Genomic DNA, 27684 nt, shown 5'->3' with positions numbered 1-27684 from the left:
AGCTGGACACTATTGCTGCTGTGACAAATGGAGAGGCTGCAAAGCCAGTAGACACAGGTGCGTTGGTTGTTGCAGAACTTAACCCCCTCCAGGCGGAAGGATCGGAAAAGGGCGCATATATAGCAGAAGTTTTGTCCACAGCAAAAGAGATGAGTAATGTTGAGTGTCAGGATGATGGGATAATGGATAGGGACATGGAAGGGCTCAGTGTTGCTGAAAATGAGAGGATGAGTGTGACACATGCGATTTGCAGTGCTCATTGGGAGCCGCAAGTTTTGTCAGTGGCCTCTGAGGTGGAGGTCTCTTTGAGTGTCTCAGCCTCTCAAGCCTTAGCAAATGAGCCCCTCCACGTTGTTAGTAAGGGAAAAGTCCCTAGAGTTCTGTGTTTAGATGTGGCATGTCTAGAAATAACTGAGATGTTGTTGGAATTGGTGAAAATCTTTCCGCTGTATACCTGCATGTATCCACCGCAGATGGGCGACCTGGTACTGCGTAGTACCAATCAGTGGAGACACGTGGTACAGGCGATGTTAAGCAATGTTGATAAAAATTGGTTACTGCAATGTTGGTTACTTTTGCAGAAAGTGGTCTCGCAGTTCTCTGCGAGAATGCTTCCAGCGACAGTTATGTGCGGAAGGCGTTCAGGGGAACTGCTAAAGGAATCAGAAATGATAGACATAGTAGAAGTCTCTCCGTATGCTGGTGTGATGAGGTGCATTCCTGCTGGTGCGATTCGAGGTGCAGCTGAGCAGTGGTTGGTACATGGCGCGTGTGCTGTCTCACCCGCTAGACCTCGTGAAAGGGAAGGGCCCGGAAAAGACGCAGCAGTAGTGGGAATTCAATCCATCACTCACAGGGAGGTGCAGTTTGAGGTACCCGGAGACACTTTGACAGGAAATGGCAGTGTTGGTAACTGTAATGAAAAAGTGTATGAGAAGCACTGTAGAGCACTGTCGGACAACTCAGAGGTATTGGTTGAGGTACCAATGGACACAGAAATGGTTAAAGAGATTGGTGTGGAAAAATGTGGCGCAAAATGTGTGTTGGTAGGACAGTCGCTATTGGAGTGTTGGACAACCGGGAGCGATGTGAAACTGCGGGAATGTCCCATAGGGAGTAACTGCTTGCCTGTAGATGGTCCCTCCCTAGACCCTGTCCTAGCAAACCAGGTGACAAGAGGTCTTGATGATGATGATAATATTGAATTAAATAACCCCTTGTGGAACATTGCTATCGAGGTTAAACAGAAGTATGTGGTGTTGATCTCAGATGATTTGGTTGCCAAGGGTAACCACACAGGGGTTAGTGAACCTGATAAACAGATGTTGTTGGTTAGTGTTGCGTCAGGTAGTGAGAGGGGTCAGTCCCTGACAGATTTCATGGAAATGGGTCCCCAACAGTCCCAGGAGAGTAGGTCTGTGGGAGGGAAAAGGAGGATCCCGTGGCCAGAAGGTGGAAGGGATAGAGAGATTAGTGGGAGCCCATGGTTCAAGGTGAAGTGCTGGTGGAAACATACCCGGAAAAAGAAATGGGCCTACGCAGCGAATGGCTGGCACAGAGGTGTCCCATTCTTAGTGACTGGTTTATGTGTTCCTCCCTCCGGTGCGAAACAAGGGGGGAGTATAGGGAAATGTAGGACCCTGTTAAGATCCAGGGTGGGACGTACCTGGAAGCGCACCCGAAAAAAAGGTTGGGCCTACGTGGCTGACAGCCAGCACAGAGGTGTCCCAACCATGACGGGTGCTGGTGTTCCTCCCTCCGGATCGAAACAAAGGGGGGGGATATGTAATAGTCCCTGTCACTGGGAAAAGGGATGGGATCTCTAACCCTGTGTCCATGTCTTATGGAGAGCCAGCAGGTTGTGTCCCCAGGTGCACACAGCCCATATAACGAGGGGCTAGTGAGAGCAGAGGGTGGAGGAAGGTGGAGTGTGTGTAGCTTGTTGCTACTGCTGTGTGAAGACAGACCTGTGTCTGGAGAGTGGTCTGCCCTGTGGGAGTCTGCAGCCTATGTAAAGGGGATTCTTTGCCCAGGGACTGGGAAAGGCTGGCCAGCCTTGAGAGTCGGGGAGACTGAGGAAGCCAGTGAGTCCAGGGGGCTGTAAAGAATTGGCAAATCTGTTGAGAGCAAGCAGAGGAACTGCTGACAAGAGAGCCAGGTGGCTTGGTATGTTTTCCTTATTTTTGGAGTGCTTAATGAAGTTAAACCCCTGCGTGGGAATCCTGAATGGACCTTTTTGCTTTTGTTTTTCGGTTTAATAAACGTGGGCTACCAGGCCCTTAACTATAATGCCTGTCTGAGGTGGACTCACTGCACTAAAAACGCATTTATCGCTTGAGCTAAATACCCCAAACATTACAATATATATATATATATATATATATATATATATATATATATATATATATATATATATATATATATATATATATATATATATATATATATATATTCCTGCAGTCCAGGAGACACTGTTTGGCTTTGCTGCGGGGGAAGCTGGTTCCCTCTAGTGCTGAGTTTGACGCTGATCTGTTACCTCCTTGATACAGAGACAAGGCAGAGCAAAGTATTTTGGGACATGTAGTCTCAATGGATCCCCTGAGCACATTCCTGAGATACAGGCATCATCATCATCTCTTGTTCCAGTGTGGTGAGCGGGCAATAGCCCAACCTTATAGATACTGTATATAGACACCATTGCATCCTGCATCGTTAGTGCCACAAATCTAGGCCAAACCTCATAGACACTATATACAGACATCTCTACCTTCTATCAACCTGCTTTTACTTGTAGTTCTACTGAGGACATCTTTAAGTCAGTGATCCTGGTGATTCCAGCTGCATTCTGTTCAACACAGGAAGATTAGCCTATTTGTTTATTCATAATCAATTGATTTAGGTTTCTTTGCTCTGCCATTCAGAAGTTCTCTGCATACAATTGTTTTCAAAGGGCTAGCTGAAGATCAACCGGATTGCTCCACAGTAATACTTCTCACCTCCCTCCTCACTTTAGGGATTTTTTGCTATTGAGTTCATAGAGTTAGAAAGCTCTGAAAGAGCAGGTTGAATTCCAATACAGTTTCTTACCGCCAAAGGTTCTAACATTGTATTTACTATTCTGCATCTGTGTGTTGAGCAGCAGAAAAGAGGGTTTTGACATTCATAAGAGCCATTCCTCTGCTTTCCTGTAACCTGTTCATATAGGCATTGTATGTTCCTTGCTGCGTACAGCAATTATAGTCCTCACTGTTGAATGTTTGTGTCAGGAAGGGCATGCCAGCACCCAAGATGGCTGCCGAAGAAGACGACCTGTTACCTCTGCCTGTCAGGAAGGGCATGCCAGCACCCAAGATGGCTGCCGAAGAAGATGACCTGTTACCTCTGCCCCTGTCAGAATACCATTGATGCACACGCACCCTGTAACAGCTTTTGACGCTCAAACAGGCTACTTAAACTCAGTCAGTTTCCAGACTCAGTGCTGTCTGCTCTACAGCGTTCCCTGTGTATCCTTCAGTTACTTACCTGACTTCCGTTCCTCTTGTGACCCAGCTTGCTTCCTGACGTTCCCGTTTCCTGCCTGCATCTGACCTCGGCTTGTCCTCTACTCCGCACCTGCCTGCTCCTTCTGCCACTTCACTGCCAGTCTGTTGGCGACCCGGCCTGTAATCTGATTCCGCTTCTGCTTCAGCCTCTGTTCCTGAGGTGCCCGTTTGTGTATGACCCGGCCTGCCTGTACCTGCCTTCTCTTCAGCCTCGAGGGTGCCACCATCCCTTCTGTTGCACCTGCACTTCTGCCTGTGGGGGCCAGTTGTCTGCTCGCTCCAGCTACCTGCCTACCACTGCTCTGGGATTCCTACAGACACCTCTACAGCCCGGCCGAGTGCTCCGATCCAGCTCCAGGTTCAGCGATCCCGCCAGGCACTTGTGCGACTCTGCATCTCGGTGCTTCCTGTCAGCTCTATCAGGGGCTCCAAGTCAGAGTTGTAAGAGAGGCCATCCTCTGCATATTAGGCTCCATCACCAGGTACGTGACAGTAGCAGACAGCCATGTCTGAGCCTGTGCAAGGACCCTCTCCTTTGGAAGAACTCTGCCAACACCTAGCCGGATTAACACAAGCTGTAAAGGACTTACAACAGGGTTATACCCAGCTGGAAGGCCAAATACAGACCTTGTCTGCCTCTGCTCCTGCTCAAGCACCTTCCACTTCTGGGATGCCAGCAGCTCCCACAGTCGTTATGCTACCACCTGCACCCAGAGTCCCAACTCCTGAAAAGTTCCACGGAGAACGCAACAAATTCAGAGCCTTCCGCAACGCATGCAAACTCTGTTTTTCGCTACAACCACAAACCTTCTCCCTGGAAGCCACCAAGGTCGGGTTTGTCATTTCCTTGCTTCAGGGGGAACCACAGGCCTGGGCTCACCGGCTCCTTGAACAAAAGGCCACATCTCTGACGGACTTGGCCTCTTTTTGGAGCCATGGCTCATTTATATGAAGACCCCCAGCAAACTGCTACTGCGGAAGCTGCCCTTCACACGCTTCAGCAGGGTCACAGGGCCGTGGAGGACTATGTTTCAGAATTCAGGAGCTGGAGTTCTGACACCAGCTGGAACGATGCTGCCCTGCGTTACCAGTTCCGCATGGGCCTTTCTGATAATCTCATGGACGAGCTAGCACGAACAGGTGTCCCCTCCACCTTGGAGACACTTTTAAATTTGTCAATCCAGATTGACCGTCGCTTAAGGGAACATAGGTAGGAAAGAGCCACCGACCAGTCCTGTCCAGTATGGATGCTTCCACGAGTATCTGGTTCTTTCAGTCCCGCTTCACCTGCCGCATCCGCTTCAGATGCACCTGAACCCATGAAGCTTGGTCTCCTTCGCCCTTCCCTGACTACAGAAGAACGCCAGCGCAGACGCCAGGTAAATCTTTGCCTGTACTGTGGAGGATCAGGACATTATGTGAGGTCTTGCCCGGTCAAAATCCACAAGTGCCTCTCAGTTACATCCGCTTCTCCTCCATCTCTACCCAATCACTCTGCTCATCTTGCTTTTCCCATTTTGTTACAGCTCCCAGGAGGAACTATCCAGACCCCCCCTATAATTGACTTTGGAGCTTGCAGCTGTTTCATTGATTTAGCTTTTGCTGCCAAACATCACATTCCTCTACTACTCAAGGCTCAGAGACTTTCTGTACATCTGGCAGACGGATCCACCATTAAATCTGCATTGGTTACTCATGAAACCATCCCATTATCTACCTTATCTACCACCATTGCCGAGAACCATCAAGAGCTTCTACGCCTAGATGCATTCGCTTCCCCTCTGTTCCCAATCATTCTGGGTATGCCTTGGTTAAAATCTCTTAACCCTCACATTAACTGGGTTACAGAAGAAATCAAGTTCCTTTCCCCCTATTGCCTTCAGCATTGTTGGCAAGAGAATCAGGACCAATCTCCCCTGCTGTGCATCGATTTGGAATCCGAAGTCCGCCAAGTCGTTCCAGTAGTATATCACGACTTTCTGGATGTTTTCAGCAAAAGAGGGGCAGAAACGCTTCCTCCTCATAGGGCTTATGACTGTCCAATTGAGCTCCTTCCTGGGGTTTAAGTTCCTTTTGGCAGGATCTTTCCTCTATCTGAATCTGAACTTGTTGCTTTGAAAGACTACATTGATGACAACCTTAAAAAGGGGTTCATTCGCCCTTCCAGGTCTCCTGCCGGTGCGGGGATCTTCTTTGTAGAAAAAAAGGACCACTCATTACGGCCCTGTGTGGACTACGGTGAACTTAATAAGGTCACTGTAAAAAAACGTTACCCTCTTCCACTTGTGCCTGAATTATTCCAGCGACTCGGTACGGCCACTATTTTCACAAAATTGGATCTTCAGGGTGCTTATAACCTGGTTTGCATACGAGAGGGGGATGAATGGAAGATGGCGTTCTGCACATGGTTTGGGCATTTCGAATACCTTGTGATGCCCTTTGGATTTTGCAATGCCCCAGCTACCTTTCAGCACTTCATCAACGACGTCTTCCGAGATTTCCTGGATCTATTTGTTGTTGTTTATCTTGATGATATACTAATCTTCTCTCCCACTCTAGATCACCACCGTAGTCACGTCAAGAATGTATTGAGTCGCCTTCGACAACACGGACTTTATGCAAAACAAGAGAAATGTGTATTTGAACGGCAAAGCATCCAATTCTTGGGTCTAATCATTTCCACCAAAGGCATCCAGATGGATCCCCAGAAGGTTACAGCCATTTTGGATTGGCCTGCTCCCAGTGATAAGAAGGGTGTCCAACGTTTCGTGGGGTTTGCAAATTTTTATCGAAAATTCATCAGAAATTTTTCTGCAATCATATCCCCCATTACAAGTTTAACCAAACAAGGTACAAGATTCTCTTGGTCTCTGGAAGCTCAGAAAGCTTTTGACACCCTAAAAAGACTTTTCACATCTGCATCTATCCTGAAACACCCTGACCCAGCCTTGCCCTACGTCTTGGAAGTAGATGCCTCAGACACAGCGGTCGGAGCAATATTATCTCAGAGGCAGGGAGCTGCATCCAGTTGTTTTTTTTCCTGCAAGCTGTCAAATGCCGAAAGGAACCATGACGTCGGGGACCGTGAACTTTTGGCCATCAAAGCCGCCCTGGAGAAATGGAGGTACCTTCTAGAGGGAGCCGCACACCCAATCTTGATCTATACTGATCATAAGAACCTTGAGTATTTAAGAACAGCAAAAAGATTGAAACCCCGACAAGCCAGGTGGGCACTATTCTTTTCTAGATTCACTTTTCACTTAACATTCAGGCCCGGATCCAAGAATGCGAAACCTGATGCGTTATCACGCATGTTCAGCAAATCTGAAGAAATCTCATCTCCAGATACCATTCTATCCCCTTGGAACTTCCTGTTTCTTCAAGGAGAGTTAATAAAACAAATTAAACAAACTCTAGTAAGGAACCCTTCACCAGCCGGGGTATCTCTACTGGCAAAGGATGGGCTACTTTGGCATGAAGACAAAGTCTTTGTGCCGGAAGACCTCCGAATGGCCATCCTGGTGAGATGCCATGATCATGTGCTGGCAGGTCATTTTGGCATTGGCAAGACAACTGAATTAGTACAACGGACATTTTGGTGGCCTGGGGTGGAAAAAGATTGTAGGAAATATGTGGAATCTTGCACCACTTGCATCCACAATAAAATAAGCAGATCCAGAGCCTGGGGTCTGCTAAAACCCTTACCTGTCCCCAGTAGACCTTGGAAGATGATCGCAATAGATTTTTGTCCTCTGCATATCAGGCTCCATCACCAGGTACATGACAGTTTGATATTGATATGTGATTGCCTCTCAGTTATTGATAATGTTTCCTTTAAGAGATATCATTCTAAAGTGTAAACTTGTGTTGATTTACCAATAATCTTATTTCACTAAGTAAACAGGTTAATTGGTTTTAATCATTTCTGGTGTACTTGCTTTATTACTATCATTTCCCAAAGAGAAAATGTCTGAACCCAGGGAGTCAGAGGACTTGCAGGGTCAGGGCAACCAGTGGGGTACTGATTTAACCAGCGAGGGCAGCGCTACAGTTGTGTGTGTGTGTATATATATATATATATATATATATATATATATATATATATATATATATATATATATATATATATATATATATATATATATATATATATATATATATATATATATATATATATATATAAGTTTTTTCCAGCGTTAAACCTTTCATCCAAATTTTAAATTGCTTCATTTGTAAATTTCAAAAGCCAGTATAAAGGTATTTTAGTGGTTAAAAAAAGCACTTGTCGGTTTATTTTTTTGTTTAATTCTCCTTTAAGTGGGTGTGGCAGGGGGTGTGTCCTATGTCTACATACTTTTGCTAATAGGTGTCCCTCGTTACCATCTAAAAAAGTTGCGTCTTTGATATCAATGAGAGACAATGATGGCATCATGGTCTATTGTAAGGTTGGCTGGTGTTTACACTGGAGCATCAGTGATCTCATTTTCTGCCCTTAAACCAGATAAGCAGATTTAGTGTAAATATGAGATCTGAGGTCTTTTTGACCCCAGATCTCATATTTAAGAGGTCCTGTCATGCTTTTTTTCTATTGCAAGGGATGTTTACATTTCTTGTAATAGGAATAAAGTGACACAATTTTTTTTAGAAAGACAGTGTAAAAATAAAAAAAAAGGTAAAATAAATAAGAAAAAAAAATTTAAACATGCCTAGTCCCGCCGAACTCGTGTACAGAGGCAAACGCACACATGAGCAGCACCCGCATAGGAAAATGGTGTTCAAACCACACATGAGGTATCGCCACCATCGGTAGAGCAAGAGCAATAATTCTAGCCCTAGACCTCCTCTCTAACTCAAAACATGCAACCTGTAGAATTTTTTAAACTTCGCCTATTGAGATTTTTAAGGGTAAAAGTTTGTCGCCATTCCACGAGCGGGTGCAATTTTGAAGCGTGACATGTTGGGTATCAATTTACTCGGCATAGCATTATATTTCACAATATAAAACAAAAATTGGGCTAACTTTACTGTTTTTTTTTTTTAATTAAGAAAATTGTATTTTTTTTTAAAAAGTGCGCTTGTAAGACCACTGCACCGCCGTTTTATTCTCTAGGGTGTTAGAAAAAAATATATAATGTTTCTAGCAAAAAAAACACCAAATCTCAGAAAGAGGCATGGTCCTTAAGTGGTAAAACACTAATCATTTTGTTCTGCCAGCAGGAAAGGCTCACCATGCTCCCTGCAGGAATCCCCCTTTAACACTGACTGTGTTGAGGATGGAATTTAATAATTTTCTTTCCTTTTTTCCCATGGTGGAAGGGAAGAAAATTGCATATTGTATAGACTTCTTAAGGCCTCGTTTACATGGGCCACATAGGGGCAAGTTATTATAGACATTCCTCCAGTGTCATACTGTATATCAGCCATTATGCTCCCACCTTGGTAACGTTAAACTGGAATACACCTCTAGGATCATCATTCTCCAGGATTATTATTTCACAGATTTCTTCTCCAGTCCTTTTGATCATTGGCAATCCACTTGATACAGAAGAGTTCACAAACTGGACATCAGTAATGTTCAAGAGAAAACTTTCATTTAATTCAGGGATGTTATCCTATAATGAGAAGGCTAAGAATTAGATGGGAAATATTGCAATTGTGTGGTAAAAATAAGAATTACATTTAATGAAGGCTGCAGCACTTAAAGTAGAACAATAGGCAAAACTATTTTATTCATTTTGGATAGAGTAAGGGAGGGTTATAACAACTGTCAGATTTTTTTTCGCTATCTGTGTCCCATTGCAGAGATTTCCCTTTACTTTCTGTCCCATTTTCAAACAGGAAGTGAGAGGAAATCTCTGAAAATAAAGGGAATTCCTTGGGGACCCCCAGGTCACCAGAACTAGTGTTCCCATTGGAAGATTTCCCCTCTATTACTTTTTTACAAACTTGGGGATTTTCTTTTACTTTCACTTTCAATGATGATGGTAACCAAGACCATTCTAATCCCTCTGCACTCTCTACAAAACTAAAAAAATGTTTTGCCTTTAGCTATAAAAGCATAGCTAAAGGCAAAACTTTTGTGGAGATGGATTAGAACATATGTCAGGTATTTATTTATTATTTATTTATTGTTGCCTCTTCCCGCTGAGTTTCACTCAGTTTCACCTACTCTATTTGTTCTGATTACTATTACTAAAAGTGAGTGTATAAGAAAATCCCATGGTTTCAGTGTTCTGACAATCAGATGTGAACAAACATGGTGATGCCAATCCCCATCCTGCACACTAGAGACTGGTGAAGGGATTTATTTCCTGTAGGACAAAATTATAATGAATGGATAGAGGGCCAGTTCACACCACATGCAGTCCAGTGCATTTTTTTCTGCATCAAAAATGCATGGAAAGTAAGTAAAAATGGTTTCCAATGGCATAATTCACACAAGGTGGTCAGTTCCAGGGCATTCCAGTTCTAGAAAAAAAAAAAGTAGAACTTGCTGCATTTTTCCTGCACTGGACTATACTGGAACGTGGTAATAAGCAACGGAATGCACTGGAACGCATCAAAAATACACCGGACCCCAGTACAGTGAAAAAAAAAAAAAACAGGAAAATTAAGAAATAAGCATCTGGAATGCATCCAGAAATGCATCAAAAACACATAAAAAATATGTTAAAAACATGCATGCAGAAATGCATCCAGAATGGATTTGGAGTACATTTTTGTGGTGTGAACCAGCCCATAATAAAAAGGATGGAAATAAAAAAAGGTGCGCTTCTCGGGACAGCCAGGCAACCATGGAGATCCCGCAAGGACAGACAGTTTGTTTGACAATGAGAGGCTAAAGGAAAGAGAGAATACGGTTGAGTTAAGAAGCAGGGTAGGAAAAGAAAGAAAGTGGAGGGGGGAGGCATGTATGCGGATTACTGTAAACGCTTTAGGAACTTCTCTCACTGGCATATGCGAGAACCCCCTGGACATTAGACTGAAATGAGCAGATGTTGTAATAAATTTATGATTGGGATCCCATTACATCATGATACTCAGGAGAGCAGGAAAACTCATTCCAGAAGAACCATGTTTTACAGAAACATTCTTCTCTAAAGTTTGCCAGTACTATGATTTGGTCCATCAATTTGGTTTGGTAATTTTAACAAGCCATAAGCTGATAGGGGGCCACTGTCTGCTTCCAGAACAATGTAATACAAGCTTTTGCTGCATTCAATAGAAGTATACGCACGGAGCGTTTATATTGTTAACTTGACATGGGGTAAATGGAAGAAAAATGCTGCAGCATCCTCTAACATGCGAATATTCATTAATTTGAATATCCAACATTTGACCAGCACCCAGAAATCTTTAATATATGAACAGGACCAAAATATATGTACAGCATTAGGGGTCCTTTCTCCTCGTGGGACCGAGGAACATTGTAGGAATAATTTTTGAAAGGTCGTAGATACTTTATACCACATTGCAAATATAGAGAGGAGGACCCTCACCTTGCCAACATCCAATATATATATATATATACACAATAGAAGAGAAGCTACACTATCTTCTCGAAAAAATGGACGTTGTAGGCACAGCATGAGGCGGTATGTATTAAAAAAGATTACCAAATTTTATTAGATATACATTAAAATACGACAAACATAGAAAGGGGGATTAAAAAACACCCTCCGTCTACAGGGAGTCAACAGATACCAAATCCTATTGTATGGAGATAAGGAGCCCCAATGTGTCATAGAATATGTTAAAGCGCAGTTCCACTCAAAAGTGGAACTTCTGCTTATCCGTCCCCCCCCCTCTGGTCCCACATTTGGCACCTTTCAGGGGGAGGGGGGAATAGGTACCTGTTTTTGACAGGTACCATTACCCACTTCCGGGAGACGGGGCCGCAGTTCCCCTCCTCCTTCCTCCGCATGTAAATCTGGGGCCAGCAACAGCCCAACTATAGCACCCAAGTCTTCATGGCCACTGAATTTGTTTATGTAGGGGTGCACCGAATGGGTTTTTTGGTGCCAAAACGATACCGAAAATGAAAAATACACTAGGCCGAAAACCGAAACCGATTCCGAAAATGACCGATACTGAAAATGACTTTTTAAAAAAATTGTTATTTTTTATATACTTTAAATAAAATGTATTTTTATATTTTAAATAAAACGTATACATTTTTATACAATACATTGCTAATAGTATTAGCAAAATTTCCATGCGGTACACCTCTAGCAGATATGGTGCAGGAGATGGTGAGAGACTGCAGACATAATACAGGAGATGGTGACAGACTGCAGACATAGTACAGGAGACGGTCAGAGACTGCAGACATGGTACAGGAGACAGTCAGAGACTGCAGACATGGTACAGGAGACGGTCAGAGACTGCAGACATGGTACATTAGATGATCAGAGACTGCAGACATGGTACAGGAGACGATCAGAGGCTGCAGACATGGTACAGGTGATGGTCAGAGACTGCAGACATAGTACAGGAGATGGTCAGAGACTGCAGACATGCTACAGGAGATCATCAGAGACTGCAGACATAGCACAGGAGATGGTCAGAGACTGCAGACATGGTACAGGAGATGGTCAGAGACTGCAGACATGATACAGGAGATGGTCAGAGATTGCAGACGTAGTACAGGAGACGGTCAGAGACTGCAGACGTAGTACAGGAGACGGTCAGAGACTGCAGACATAGCACAGGAGATGGTCATAGGCTACAGACATGGTACAGGAGATGGTCAGAGACTACAGACGTGGCACAGGAGATGGTCAGAGACTGCAGAAGTGGTACAAGAGATGGCCAGAGACTATCCATTGAACACTCATACATATATGGCTGTGTGTGTGTGAAAGTGCCAGGTAATCAGCAGTATACAGTATAACTTCACAGGAAAGTGAAGATGCTTTCACTAACCTACTAGATTCCAGGTGTAATTTTCTGCTGTAAGTTACAAAATGGAACAAAAGGACCTTTTCAGTAAGACAACACAAAGGACAATTGGAAAATGCAAAGAGCAGCAATAACAGCAAGATCAGATCAGTGAAACTTAATTCTGCTTATTTGCTATGGATTACTACACTTTGCACATAGCTCTTTGGCTTACTGGACAGACAGGTAATATTCTCACCTCTGGACTACACTGCCCGCAATGCACAGTGACCTCTTCCCGCCTGACTCTCACCGCGGACAGCCCCGACTTCCACCGCAGGGAGGAATAGAGTGCCCGCCCTGTCACACACGTGGAGATCGAGGAGAGGAGAAGGGAGGTTAGGAGGAGGGAGTGGAGGAATGGGTGCGCCAGAGGGACACTCCCGCAAAGGGCGGCACCCGGGGTGGACCACGCCCCCCTTTCGGTATCTGCTGAATGACAAAAACACAGTTTTTGCCCGATAATTTTCGGCAGCCGAAATTTCGGTACACCACTAGTACTAAACTGTTCAACTCAGTACATTACCTTAGACCTAGAGTTTGGTAGGCACCTAATGGGGGTGAGACGGCTTGTCCAGCAACACCTTTAAATGCACATTAACAAGTATTTAACATAAATTTACTTACAGGCAGTATGCTGAGTTTTACTTGAGCAAACATGCTGTTCTCTCTTATAATAATGATCTTATCTTTAATTGCATAATCTTCATTTTCTGTTGCTCTGTTTACAGGTGGCAGGGAGACATTTTGTAGAGATCGCAAGAAAACAGCAATATCACCAACAAATCCTTGTTCTCTAGTCACTTGCAAAGTGATGATGGTAGAATTTCCTGTTTCCATTAAAAAAAAAAATCATATTAGATGTCATACCCTTAAAAGGAACCTGCAAGTAAGATACATACACATGGTAGAATACCCTTAAAAGAAACCTGCCAGTAAGATAAATACACATGTAGGAATACCCCTAAAAGGAACCTATTTTCTAATTCCAGGACCTGTATACAGGTGCAGTCTGTACTCTCCACTGCAGGTGGCGATCGACTGAATTGGCAATGCAAAAGGGGAAGGAAGTTGTGAGGAACTTGTTTCCTATATTATTTCCTGCGATCACAAGGGGACACCCCATGTGACTCCAGCGGCCATACTGGGTCATTTTGGGTCAGAATGAGTCTATTTAAGACTTCGCCTTCTGGGTTTGGTGCACTTTATGTGAGTGGCTGGCATAGGGACAGGTTCCCCACCTGGCAGGAACAGTGCTTGAAGGTAGGGAAAGGTTCCACAGGAGTAGGGATAGTTCAGGGTCTACGTCAGCCTCTCTTCAAAAAGCTTTCCCTTTTGGTGTGGACCAGCCAAGCCATATTCCGCTCCTCGTTGCAGACGCTGTCAGCATCTTCAAATCTTTAGACCACTGTCACAGTTCGTAAGTGGCTCCAGGTGTGTCTACCCACCGAGCCAGAATAAGTTGTGTTGAACCTTTCTACAACATAACTTTATTGCCTACTTGGAGTCTGTGTGTCTACTGCCTGCCACACCATGTCGCACCTTGCTTACAGACCGTTTATTACAACTGCTGGGGGAATCGAGGGGTCATTTTTCAATGCAAATTGCCACTGCCAAAATCCTGGAGACTTGAACCTACTCTATTTTCATAAGGACTTGAACCTACACATTCCAGGTGACTTCCCCCTATTTTATTTTTCAAGGTTTTATACATGTTGCACAAACCTTCCGGCTCATTCACTTTAACTGATGATGAATTGATGTGCCACCCTACTATTCCATGTGGGGAGTCATTGGGTAGGATAGTCAGCAAAGCCTTTGACCTGCTTGGGTCCAGTATTGCTCCTTTTCTTAGATCCTTGATATTCATGGTAGTCACTTTTGTCAGGAAAACCGTGACTGTCTCTGCCATCTCAGCAATGCTGTCTGCTAGAACTGTAACAGTAATTGTAGTGAGTGTCTGGCCCTCTGAAAATGTGACCTATAAAGAGAAACACAAAAGGAACTATTATACACAGTACTTCAGTATCACAAAACAACAAGCTTTCTGTTCTCATGTTTTGAGACATAAATAGTGTTGGTTACTGTTTTGCATATTAATTATTAACCACCAACTAATTACATTTTATTTGCTGACATCAAACATAAAATAACATAGTTCCAAAATAAAGTAGTATGACTTTGATATTCACCATTGTTGTTTTTGTACATGTATGCCATCTTGGTATAGTGCTAACTGGCCAGAAGTTGACGGGCAGTGCAGGAGACAGTTGAATACCTATTTTACCTTTGTTACTTCTACTTTTTATCTTTACTACCATCTAATATTCATCACCAGAATCCCAGGTACCAGTTCCAGTGCAATTACCTGCACCAATGGAATCATGCATCACAGTCTTTAAACAGTCTGCATCTTCTCTGAAGCAGGAACTTCTAAAAAGGGTCCACCACGACATCTTACCCCACTACTGGCAATCATATGGATAATCCTCTATCTGGGGTCCTCACAGGCCTGAAGAAGGAACGCATGCCCATGGCACTCTAAACTTTGTGTGTCTTACTTAAGATACAAATACCAAATATTACAGAATTAAAATTATTAGGGGACAAGAGCAAGAATTAGCCTACTTTAATATATCTTTGGGCCTATAACTATCTAATAACATTTGCCAAATGGAAGTTAAGGCAGATTTTTATCTGTATTGCATGTCACAATCAGTTAACATCTAAATGCAATAAGTTACTTTTTTATCTTTCACATAATTACAATGCAATCATTTAACATCTAAAAACCCAAGCATTCATTTCACAGCATCCCTCCAAAAACTGCCTGTTAACTAAGATAGTGGCTGACTGGAGTGGTAGCACAACTGTATCATATGTTTCATTATGGTTAAGATCTGTATGAAAAAAAATACTGGTATATCATAATTGTAGAAAGTAGTCACTTACCATTCCTGATGTAGGAAATATATCAGCTACACTGCCATTGGCAAACCACTCCACCACCACCCGTCCATATGTGCCATAGAGACGCTCAATACTAAAGCTAATCAGATTGTCTTGTTCCATCTCCTCTGCTTGTTTCATCAAAGAATTCTGCCATTAAAAAAAATTAACCAATGAATATATTATAAAAAAATATTACTGATGCCTAGAACAGTGAGATGTTGATAAAATCATTACAAAACACAATAATAATCATCACCTGAGAAAACCCGATGATCCCATGGGCATAATCATTGGATGGAATGATGACAGTCACATAGGAATGGACACCAATCTCTGCACCTCCTTTTGGATTTTTAAGTCTTACTCGGAAGGATTCATCTTCTTCTGGGATTGAGTCATCAAGAATATTAATTGCTATAGTGGCTTCACTTTGCCCAGGCTCAAACTTCAGCTCACCTGAACTAGCAGAAAGGCAGACACAACATAACTTTAATACAATAACATGGTTGATGTAAGATGGGCTCCAGAGATAATCACTTTGACAGGTCTGTCTTTGAAAGATATCTGTATCGAAATACTTGGAAAAAATGTATGCTGGAGTACATATGCAGGGAGTTCTTGTGCCAAGAGAACACTGCACTGACTTTAATTCCTTATTTTGGGATTTGAACTTAGCTGGAATTGCTGAAAGCTTTCCACTGACCCCCCATGTGAAATGCATCTTCCAATAATAATGACATGCTAAAAAGTGTTATCTAAAGCAAAACTTTGCTTATTTTTGGACTGACCAGATAAATGGTAGGACCTCTGTTAGATGCTTATTGTTTTTATCACCATTTGGCAAAATCAACCCTATTTGTCCTGGTTTCAGAGAGTCAGAGACAGAAAGTAATGGGAAATCTGAAATGTTATAGTTGTCACCAGAGCAGCAAGTAAGTGGAAAGCTAACCTTGAGGACTGTTTACCAGTGACAGCAGGCTCCATTGCATTAAGTCGACTTCACTGGCAGGCTTAACAGGTATTTTTGGGGCTTGCAGGGGGACTAAGACAAAATTTATTATTAGGCGCTACAGCACTTTTTTAGTGTGAGATCATTGTTCTACTATACAGTGCCTTGAAAAAGTATTCACATCCCTTGAAATTTTCCAAATTTTGTCAATGTTACAACCAAAAATGTAAATGTATTTTATTGGGATTTTATGTGATAGACCAACACAAAGTGGCACATAATTATGAAGTGGAAGGAAAATGATAAATGGTTTTAAAAATGTTTAACAAATAAATATGTGAAAAGCATTGTGTCCATTTGTATTCAGCCCCCCTGAGTCAATACTCTGTAGAACAGCCTTACATTTGCAAGTATTTTTGGGTTTGTCTCTACCAACTTTGCACATCTAGAGAGTGACATTTTTGGCCATTCTACTTTGCAAAATAGCTCAAGCTATGTCAGATTTGATGAAGAACATCTGTGAACAGCAATTTTCAAGTCTTGACATAGATTTTCCATTGGAATTAGGTCTGGATTTTGACTGGGCCATTCTAACACATAAACATACTTTCATCTAAACCATTATATAGTAGCTTTGGCTGTATGTTTAGGGTCATTGTCCTGCTGGAAGGTAAACCTCCTCCCCAGGCTCAAGTCTATTGCAGACTCTAACAGGTTTTATTCTAAGATTGCCCTGTATTTGGCTCCATCCATCTTCCCATTTACTCTGACCGTGTTCCCTGTCCCTGCTGAAGAAAAGCATCCCCACAACAAGATACTGCCACCCCCATGTTTCACTGATTGGATAGTCTGTTCAGGGTAATGTGCAGTGTTAGTTTTCTGCCATAGAAGCAAAAGCATTTTGCGTTTAGGCCAAAAAATTACATTTTACTCTCATCTGACCACATTCTTTCACATGTTTGCTGTGTCCTTCCACATGGCTTCTCGCAAACTGCAAATGGGACTTCTTATTGCTTTCTTTTAACAATGGCTTTCTTCTTGCCACTTTTCCATAAAGGCCAGATTTTTGGCGTGCAAAACTAATAGTTGCCCTTTTGACAGTTTCTCCCACCTGAGCTGTGGATCTCTGCAGCTCTTCCAGAGTTACCATGGGCCTCTTGGCTGCTTCTCTGATTAATCCTCTCCCTGCCCGGCCTGTCAGTTTAGGTGGACGGCCATGTCTTGGTAGGTTTGCAGTTGTGCCATACTCTTGCCGTTTTCAGATGATTGATTGAACAGTGATCCCTGAGATGTTCAAAGCTTGGGCAGTTTTTTTTATAGCCAACCCTGCTTTAAACTTCTTAACAACTTTATCCCTGACCTGTCTGGTGTGTTCCTTGGCCCTCATGATGCTGCTTGTTCACTAAGATGAATAAAAATGCACAATACACTTTTCAGATATTTATTTGCAAAAAACCTAAAAACCAAAAATCGATTGCATTCCACTTAACAATTATGTGATACTATTTACTATAGCACTAATATGAGAATCGGAGAATAAATACTCTCAAAATAGCTAAAACAGGGCTAATTAGCTGTAAAAGGAATTCATTATAGCTCCCAGGAAAAAATACTCCCAAAATCAAATTTACTATAGCGCCCAGACAACAGATATCGCCCAAACCCTTACTCTTGCTAGAACCTGGAGAATTGCACATGGAAATAATGTTTGGAGCATGATATGAATGAATAAATGGTACTTAAATATGTGGTATAATGGTTAAAGATAATCTGCTTTTAAACTGCTTTAAAAAGGGATATATACACTGAAATATCTTTAAAAGTCTGAGAAGAGATACATTTCCGCTCTGTGTACAACTATGTTCCAGCACAAATGAGCATGCTCAGACATGCAAACTACTCTCATTTTAACTCCCATACCATTTTTACAGGGCGCTATAGTAAATGCCAAAATTAGCGCTGGGCTAAAAAGAGTGAAAATGAGAGTTATGTAGCCCAATGCAAGTTTCAGCCATTGATTATAATGGTACAATTGTAACTTCGCCAAATAAATTCTTTTAATGTTGAGATGAACTGTATCTTGCTCTCAAATAAATTGTCCTTGCAACAATGTTGCTTCTTCTACATCTATTATGTTTTTAAGAATGCTACAATGTGTAATGTTTTCATGTTTTGGTAAAATATATTTTTCTCTGTCTATCTCACTTGTTGCTGCCTATCTCACAAAAATCTTGACTCAAACTCACACAGGTGTCTTTACGAACCACAAACAATACCATTGCTGATGCAAATTTAAAATGAGTCACAATTTTGTGTGTTTGGTATTTCCAAATGATCATAATTTTAGCCCAAAAAATGTGATATGTGTACCAACATTGGAAATAAAAATGTAATTCCCAAAATTCAGAGGGTAACATCACTATTCTACACTTACACACCAAGAACCACCAAATATCACAGAATAAACCAAGAAGAATAACTCCTGACTAATATAATTCTGCCACCTATATGTCCAAAGGCACAGATCTGGCCAAGGTTACAAAAAAATTCTGCTGCACTTAAGGTTCCTAAGAGCACAGTGGCCTCCATAATCCTTAAATGGAAGACATTTGGGACGACCAGAACCCTTCCTAGAGCTGGCTGTCCGGCCAAACTGAGCTATCGGGGGAGAAGAGCCTTGGTAAGAGAGGTAAAGAAGAACCCAAAGATCACTGTGGCTGAGCTTCAGAGATGCATTTGGGAGATGGGAGAAAGTTGTAGAAAGTCAACCATCACTGCAGCCCTCCACCAGTCGGGGCTTTATGGCAGAGTGGCCCAACGGAAACCTCTCCTCAGTGCAAGACACATAAAAGCCTGCATGGAGTTTGCTAAAAAAACACCTGAAACACTCCAAGATGGTGAGAAATAAGATTCTTTGGTCTGATGAGACCAAGATTGAACTTTTTGGCCTTAATTCTAAGCGGTATGTGTGGAGAAAACCAGGCACTGCTCATCACCTGTCCAATACACTCCCAACAGTGAAGCATGGTGATGGCAGCATCATGCTGTGGGGGTGTTTTTCAGCTGCAGGGACAGGACGACTGGTTGCAATCGAGGGAAAGATGAATGCGGCCAAGTACAGGGATATCCTGGTCAAAAATCTTCTCCAGAGTGCTCAGGGCCTCAGACAGGGCTGAAAGTTTACCTTCCAACAAGACAATGACCCTAAGCACACAGCTAAAATAACGAAGGAGTGGCTTCACAACAACTCCGTGACTGTTCTTGAATGGCCCAGCCAGAGCCCTGACATAAACCCAATTGAGCATCTCTGGAGAGACCTAAAAATGGCTGCCCACCAATGTTTACCATCCAACCTGACAGAACTGGAGAGGATCTGCAAGGAGGAATGGCAGAGGATCCCCAAATCCAGGTGTGAAAAACTTGCTGCATCTTTCCCAAAAAGACTCATGGCTGTATTAGATCAAAAGGGTGCTTCTACTAAATACTGAGCAAAGGGTCTGAATACTTAGGACCATGTGATATTTCAGTTTTTCTTTTTTAATAAATCTGCACAGCATGATGCTGCCACCACCATGCTTCACTGTTGGGACTGTTGGGACTGTATTGGACAGGTGATGAGCAGTGCCTGGTTTTCTCCACTCCTATTGCCTTGAATTAAGACCAAAAAGTTCTATCTTGGTCTCATCAGACCAGAGAATCTTATTTCTCACCATCTTGGAGTCCTTCAGGTGTTTTTTAGCAAACTCCATGCGGGCTTTCATGTGTCTTGCACTGAGGAGAGGCTTCCGTTGGGCCACTCTGCCATAGAGCCCTGACTGGTGGAGGGCTGCAGTGATGGTTGACTTTCTACAACTTTCTCCCATCTCCCGACTGCATCTCTGGAGCTCAGCCACAGTGATCTTTGGGTTCTTCTTTACCTCTCTCACCAAATGGTCGTCCCAAATGTCTTCCATTTAAGGATTATGGAGGCCACTGTGCTCTTAGGAACCTTAAGTGCAGCAGAAATGTTTTTGTAACCTTGGCCAGATCTGTGCCTTGCCACAATTCTTTTTTTGAGCTCTTCAGGCAGTTCCTTTGACCTCATGATTCTCATTTGCTCTGACATGCACTGTGAGCTATAAGGTCTTATATAGACAGGTGTGTGGCTTTCCTAATCAAGTCCAATCAGTATAATCAAACACAGCTGGACTCAAATGAAGGTGTAGGACCATCTCAAGGATGATCAGAAGAAATGGACAGCACCTGAGTTAAATATATGAGTATCACAGCAAAGGGTCTGAATACTTAGGACCATGTGATATTTCAGTTTTTCTTTTTTAATAAATCTGCAAAAATGTCAACAATTATGTGTTTTTCTATCAATATGGGGTGCTGCGTGTACATTAATGAGGAGAAAATGAACTTAAATGATTTTAGCAAATGGCTGTAATATAACAAAGAGTGAAAAATTTAAGGTGGTCTGAATACTTTCCGTCCCCACTGTATATATATACACACACAGTGTAGCCTATTTCTACAGTGCATTCTGCTGTGCACTGTTTCTAATACACTTCTGGTGGTGTACACAGTATAAAATACAGTGCAGCCATTGTACTAATTCTACTACACTTCTGATGGTGTACACAGTACACAATAGAGTGCAGCCATAGTACAATTTCTACAACTTTTTTGGCGGTGTACACAGTATCTAATACAGTGTGTACAGTTTCTACTACACTTCTGATGGTATACACAGTATACAATACAGTGCAGCCATTGTACAGTTGCTAATACAGTGCAGGCAGTATACACAGTATCTAATACAGTGTAGTGTGGTGTTCCAAAACAAAAATACATCATGTCCGGAAGGCCACCAAGGAGAGGCAGTATCAGGGCTAATTGCCAGCTCCTATCTCTCCACAGTTACTCAGCTGTTGATTATATCCTGCTTGTCAGTCCTGCCTACTTAGGCTGTCCAGCCCAAAGGATCTCTGCCTTCACCTTGGTCAACATCACAGAGCCTTCTGCGTTCCTGCTTAAAGACTTGCTTTGCTGATGTCCCTTCTGGCTCCAGATCCTGCTTGCTGTTCCACTACATTGATCCCTGACTTTTGGCTTGGCTGACTATCTGTTCGGGTTACTGAACTTTGGCTATGTTTCGACTAAATTTGTTCTTTTAACTTTTATTATTAAACAAGTGTGATTTAACTGTACTTCTGTCTCGGTCTGATTTCATTGTTTCTGACAGGCAGACGCTCACAGGCCACTAAAAGAGGGCAAGCAGCCTCTGTGTCTACAGTCAGCAGTGGTGGTCGTGGACATGGTGCATCCTCTGCAGATGGCCGTGGGGCACGCTTGTCCTTTTTTTCTGCTGCTGGCCGTGTTATTGAGCCAGAACATGCAGAAGAGTTGGTGGAGTGGATAACAAAGCTGTCCTCATCCTCCTCATCCTCTGTCACCCAGGCTCAGAGTAGTTTGCCTTCCAACGCAGCTGCCAAAGTGGTCTATTCCATCGGCTCCTTGTCCACAGTCACTCCATTCGTAGCCCCACCAACATGCACAGAGGAGTCCCCAGAATTATTCAACAGTGTCGGGTACATGCTGCTAGAGGATGCACAGCAATTTGAAGGCTCTGATGTTGGTTTCCAGGTTGAGGAAGGGAGTAACGTGAGCCTAGAGAGAGGGGGTGCTCAAGAAGGACAAGAAACTGGCAGTCATGTTCCCCCAGATGCAGCATACTGCCAAGTTTGCTCCAGTGATGAGGAGGGAGGGGATGATGAGGTCTCTGACTGTACTTGGGTGCCTGAGAGAAGAGAGGAGGAGGAAGCACAACTCCAACGAGGATGTCCTCTAAGGGGAAGCTTAAGGGCAGCCACCCTATTGCATCACACCACAGAGCTCCGCAGGTGCAGGGCACTGCTGACTCCCCGCTGACTTTTAAAAGTTCCTTGGTGTGGGCCTTTTTCGACACGTGTGCAACAGATTGCACCGTTGCTGTTTGCAACCTATGTCTGAAGCAGATAAAGCACGGCCAGAACAGCAGCCGCTTGGGCATCACATGCTTGACCAGACATATGACAACCTGCCATACAGTTCATTGGCAACAGCACTTGAAAGACCCACATAAAAAAAAAAGGCGGACTTCTCCTTGCTCCTCATCTGGGATCTCCAACCCTACTATACCTCCAGTCCTCTCAAAAACCTGTAATGAGAGGAATGAAGGTATAGCAATAGGTGTCCCAAGTACTTGCAGCCAATCTGCTAGCAGTACACCACCTTCTGATTTTAGCAGGCAAATTTCTCTACACCAGTTGCTGAACCATAAACAGAAATTTGGTCCCAGCCATCCACATGCTCAGCGTCTAAATGCTAGCTTGGCCAAATTGCTAGCACTGCAACTGCTGCCTTTTCAGCTGGTGGACTCTGTCCCCTTTCGTGAATTTGTGGAATGTGCTGTACCTCAGTAACAGGTTCCCAAACACCATTTCTTTTCACGGAAGGCCATTCCGGCTCTCTACCGGCATGTGGAAGCAATGTTTTGGCTTAGTTGGACAGGGCGGTCAGCAGTAAGGTTCATATTACCGCTGACTCATGGTCCAGCAGGCATGGGCAGGGACGTTACCTTTCCTTCACGGCGCACTGGTTAACTCTGCTGGCAGTTGGGAAGGATGCAGGACAGGGTTCAGTGCTGTTGGAGCTTGTTCGGCCACCATGCCTCCAAAATGCTAGTGGTGATTCTGCCACAGTTCTCTCCTCCACCCCCTCCTCTTCTTCTTCCTCTATGGCCTCTTCTGCAGATTTGTCTTCTGAACCAGCGGTGCTCCGTAAGTGTTCAAGGGGCTATGCAAGCAGTCAGGCTAAAAGATGCCATGCGGTGCTTGAGTTGGTCTGCCTAGGGGACAGAAGCCAAACTGGGGCAGAGATTCTATGAAATCTCTGCAGGGGCCATCTCAGAGGTAGTTGACGCTACGCCAGCTTCAGCCAGGAATGTTTGTATGCGACAATGGCACCAACCTTCTCTCCACCCTCTGACACGGACACTTGACTCATATTCCATGTTTGGCACATGTCCTGAATTTGGTGGTGCAGCAGTTCTTGAGCAGGTACCCAGGCTTACAGGATCTCCTGAGGCAGACCAGAAAAGTCTGTGGTCATTTCCACTGGCCATACAATGCCAGTACATGGCTGGCTGACATTAAAAGGGGATGCAACCTGCCCACCAACCGCCTCATTTGTGACATGCCCACCAGGTGGAACCCAATGTTGGCAATGCTGCAGCGGCTGCACACACAGCAGAGGGCATTAATGAGTACCTGTGCGAGTATGGCACCAGGACAGGGTCAGGGAAGCTTGGCTTCTTTTCGCCACGCCAGTGGCTACTGATCGAGGATGCATGCACTGTCCTGTCACCATGGTGGCCGGCTGACATTTTTTCAGTCCTCAGCGCCAAGGTCTGATCAGTTCAAGCAACCATCGCCAGCGCCTGCATTACATGGTGCAGGAATATCTAGGGGCAAGAGCAGACTTGGAGACCTTTCCAACAGAGCATCCACTGAGTTACTGGGTCTTGAGGATGGACCACTGGCCAGAACTTGCTTATTATGGAAGTGGAATCCCTTGAAAACTGCCTATGCTGACTGTTCTATTCCTCCTCAATCTTGATAATGCTAGCTTCCAACAATATTTTTGGTTTAAGGCACCACCATCACCACCCAATGCCCAATTTTTCTGCCCCTGTTTAACAGGGGCATGTAATTACAATTTTTGATCTAATATTTCACAGCAGGGCCCGTTCCTGCACCCAACAAAAGTAACTGTGAGGGCTTACAGTGTTCTGGTACCACCAACACCTAAGGCCCAATTTTCTGCAGAGTTTCTAGGGCAGGTTGTATAGTATATATACTGCTGTTCAGAGTATATATTGCCTGGGGGACCCCCACGCAATTTTTTTAATCATTTGGGTGTGGGGTTCCCCTTAATATCCATACCAGACCTGAAGGGCCTGGTATGGATTTTGGGCGTGACATCCATTTTTTTTTTGTGTTTTTGGTATTTTTATCCATATTGCCGGGATCTGACAATACATTACAGCTGCGAGCAGTTTTAAATTAATTTTTTTCCTTTAGAAATCTCAATTTGCTGTGGTACTGATATAAACATGAGAAAGATGCGCTACTTTACAGGCATACTAAGGTCACTGCCCCAGGCATGATATTTAAAGGAATGTTTCATTTTTATTGTTTCACTTTAAGCATTATTAAAATCACTGCTCGCGAAAAAACGTCTGTTTTTAAAACTTTTTTTGCATTGATACCTGTCTCCTGGGGCAGGACCCGGGTCCCACAACACTTTTTATGGCAATAACTTGCATATAAGCCTTTAAAATTAGCACTTTTGATTTTTCACGTTCATGTCCCATAGACTTTAACGGTGTTCACGCGTTCGAACAAATTTTTTGCCTGTTCACATGTTCTGCTGAGAGCCGAACCGGGGGATGTTCGGCTCATCCCTAGCGGTAATGCTCTGAACTGCCCTGATAACCAGTATGCTTTACAACAGCTAGTATTCACCTGGGTATGAAATCCGACTGATTGGAGACTGATGTTAGCTCATAGATTTCAGAGCTGAAATCTCCTGCCAGTGCAATGACTGTTTTGGATACATTTAGTGACATCATTGTGGTGAAGATCAGCTGCTTAGAAGAAGGAGCCGTTAGCAAAGAAGAGAACTGTCCATTTTCAAAGTTCATGCGATACAATTCTGATCCATTACCACCAGAAACTGATAGATGAGCTGCAAAAAGGAAGAGGAACAATAATTAAATAATTAAACAATAATTAAAATATCAACTTAATAAAACAGTTCTTTTATTTTGTTCATATATATAGTCATCAAACACTGAAAGTAACGACAGTGACAATTATGCAACTAAGCAAATTTCAGTGTTTTTGATTTGATTACATTATTGAATAACTGTTATTATTATATTATTATTTGTTTTAATTATTTATAGTTTATTATGGTATAATTCATGATTTCGTGTTTCAAACTTTATCATACCCGGGATGTCTGCTAGACTCTTGTTTGGACAGATATAAGTGTTTTTACTAAGAATTACAGGCCTACAATACAAAAATCCAAATTTCTATGCCAAACAATGTACTGCTTTCAGCATTAAAAATCTGACATAATCATACCGCCAGGGAGGTTAACTGTAGTTACCCATAACTTCTTGATCTGAATCCTAGTGACAGATGCGTCTGTGTCCTATTACAGCAAATTATTATCATTTCACATGCGCAGCACCAGATAGCTAAGTCTGTGCTACTGTATGTATGTGGTGGTCACCTTCCTATATATTAGTAAGTAAATTTGTTAAATGCAATAAAGTTTATATGCAACTCTTGTTATTTTACTCAACCCTTCTGGTCTGGCATTCTAGCTAGTTTTAGCTCAGAGATTTATAACCAGCATAGGCTAGAGCCAGGTTAGGCATTTGATGGCAACTTCTGGTAGTTAGAGCTCCGGTTGCATAACAGATTGGAAACTACTAGGGACTACGATGCAGAGTAGATAGGTTGACTCTGAGTTCCAGTGCCACACCATAAAGGCAGGCACTGCATCACGATCATCTTCAGGGGCCCCTGCAGCTGAACTTTGCTGCAATATTCATCTGGGGTATCTTTATTAATAACTATATATACCCAAGTACTGTGCACAATTCCTCCAGGACTCTTGTTGACCCCTTTCTAGATAATGCCTGTTTGTACATTTCTTTTTTTTCACCATGTTTATATTGGTAATTTTCAAAGCAAAATAGAAAATAGAAGTTATAAGCATTCTAATATAGCATTTACACGCTTTTTTTCAGTAATAAGATACATGTAGGAATCCTAAACTTGGCATATACAATGTTTATAATAACAAGGGTGGTATTTCAAGGTTGAACAAATAGAATTATTATATAAATCTGTAACATATTGGTGATATTGGTCGTGCTACCTACCGACACTTCCGGACACCCCTATGGGATCATATTGTGTCCAGGTGGGAGCATGGTCAATTATCACACTGTGTACGATTTTTTTCTTATTTTTAACGATACTGTATTAACTAAAAACCTATTAGTAATGCATTTAGGATTTCCAATATTAACTCTTAAGCCCTTTTGTCTTAGAAAGAGGCTTCAAGATCGGTAGGTCCAACAGTATTAGAGAAGTTGTAATAAAGGGGTGTAAAGGTCTTGTTATTGAAGTAAATAGGGGGTTGGACCAAAAAGGATTGGTTTGACAGTATGAATGAGTGACTCGTATAGCGCTACCTATGCAAACTGAATCGCCTCAAGTATATCTTGTAAGGAATATTTGGTTAGCTATGTGTGGGGATCTCCGTGTAGAGAGTTTGAATAATGGATCCAACATGCTCAGGTTTCACTAAGTTTGGTAGGGTTGGCTTTCATTATATGTATCAGCTCTTCCATTTGAGCTGTTTGACGTACATAGCATATCCAATCTGTTACCGTTGGTGGGGTAGATGGGTTCCATTTCAGCTGTACATCTTTTTTTATATAAAGGTTTGTATTATTTCTATTCTGGTGTGCATCTATATATTTATGGTTAATATTATACTGTATGCTACTTGTAGTAGTTCCTCTGCTCCCAATGACTTTGAGTAGATCACTGGTTAATTTCCCAGGGTGGTAACACTGCCAACTTTTTTATCAAACCCACTCTTCCACTTAGCAAAGGTTCTGGTTCTTTTACTTACCAACAGGTTTAGCACACTATCCTGTTTGGGGAGCATCATTCCCCATAACCATAAAGAGGGATACAAGTGGTTCTTTATAATATATAGCTGTATACTATGAGAAGTGCATTTGAAACAGACAAATACGTACCCAACCCTGAAGGGGGCATAAAAGCATGAATCATATTTGCAGCCCTGAAAGCGATGGTCTGTATTTTCCTCATCCATGTCTGTCCTGACTCCCATAGAAAAATAACAATGGATTCATTTTCTCCTGCAAGATAATGCAAACAGCTTTTATCATACTGTAAATCATTTATAGTAACTAGAAAATAAAAAATCTCCTACATGGACAAAATACATTTTGATAAGCTCTCACAATTGCCAAGACATAGAACCCATGTTAATCAGCTGACTCTTTTCAACAAGGCTTCATTCAGATGGGCGCTGGCAACTGTACTGTGTGCAAGAGGTGTTTGTTTACACATCTGCACCCCCGCTAAGCTGTGTCCAGGCACCTTATGAAAGTGGATGCAGAAGCAGGGGCTGCCCAGCCACGTGTCAAAATCAGACAGG

At 42.8% G+C, this 27684-nt stretch overlaps 1 protein-coding gene across 3 annotated transcripts in view; it reads right to left on the bottom strand.

The window, feature by feature from the left end:
- Nucleotides 1–27684, bottom strand: part of ADGRV1 (adhesion G protein-coupled receptor V1) — a 774317-nt gene that overhangs the window by 479706 nt on the left and 266927 nt on the right. For all 3 annotated transcript variants that reach the window (XM_073624499.1, XM_073624500.1, XM_073624501.1), the window contains 7 exons: nucleotides 27260–27382; nucleotides 24933–25155; nucleotides 15691–15895; nucleotides 15435–15581; nucleotides 14208–14463; nucleotides 13110–13312; nucleotides 8978–9154 (listed from right to left, as the gene is read on the bottom strand). In XM_073624499.1, the coding sequence (XP_073480600.1) occupies nucleotides 8978–9154; nucleotides 13110–13312; nucleotides 14208–14463; nucleotides 15435–15581; nucleotides 15691–15895; nucleotides 24933–25155; nucleotides 27260–27382 (1334 nt within the window). The remainder of the gene's footprint in view (nucleotides 1–8977; nucleotides 9155–13109; nucleotides 13313–14207; nucleotides 14464–15434; nucleotides 15582–15690; nucleotides 15896–24932; nucleotides 25156–27259; nucleotides 27383–27684) is intronic.

This window comes from Aquarana catesbeiana, linkage group LG01 (assembly GCF_042186555.1).
Source record: "Aquarana catesbeiana isolate 2022-GZ linkage group LG01, ASM4218655v1, whole genome shotgun sequence".
Classification (NCBI taxonomy): Eukaryota; Metazoa; Chordata; class Amphibia; order Anura; family Ranidae; genus Aquarana; species Aquarana catesbeiana.
Note: the sequence above shows the minus strand (reverse complement) of the source record. Positions and strands in the feature narration are given on the sequence as shown.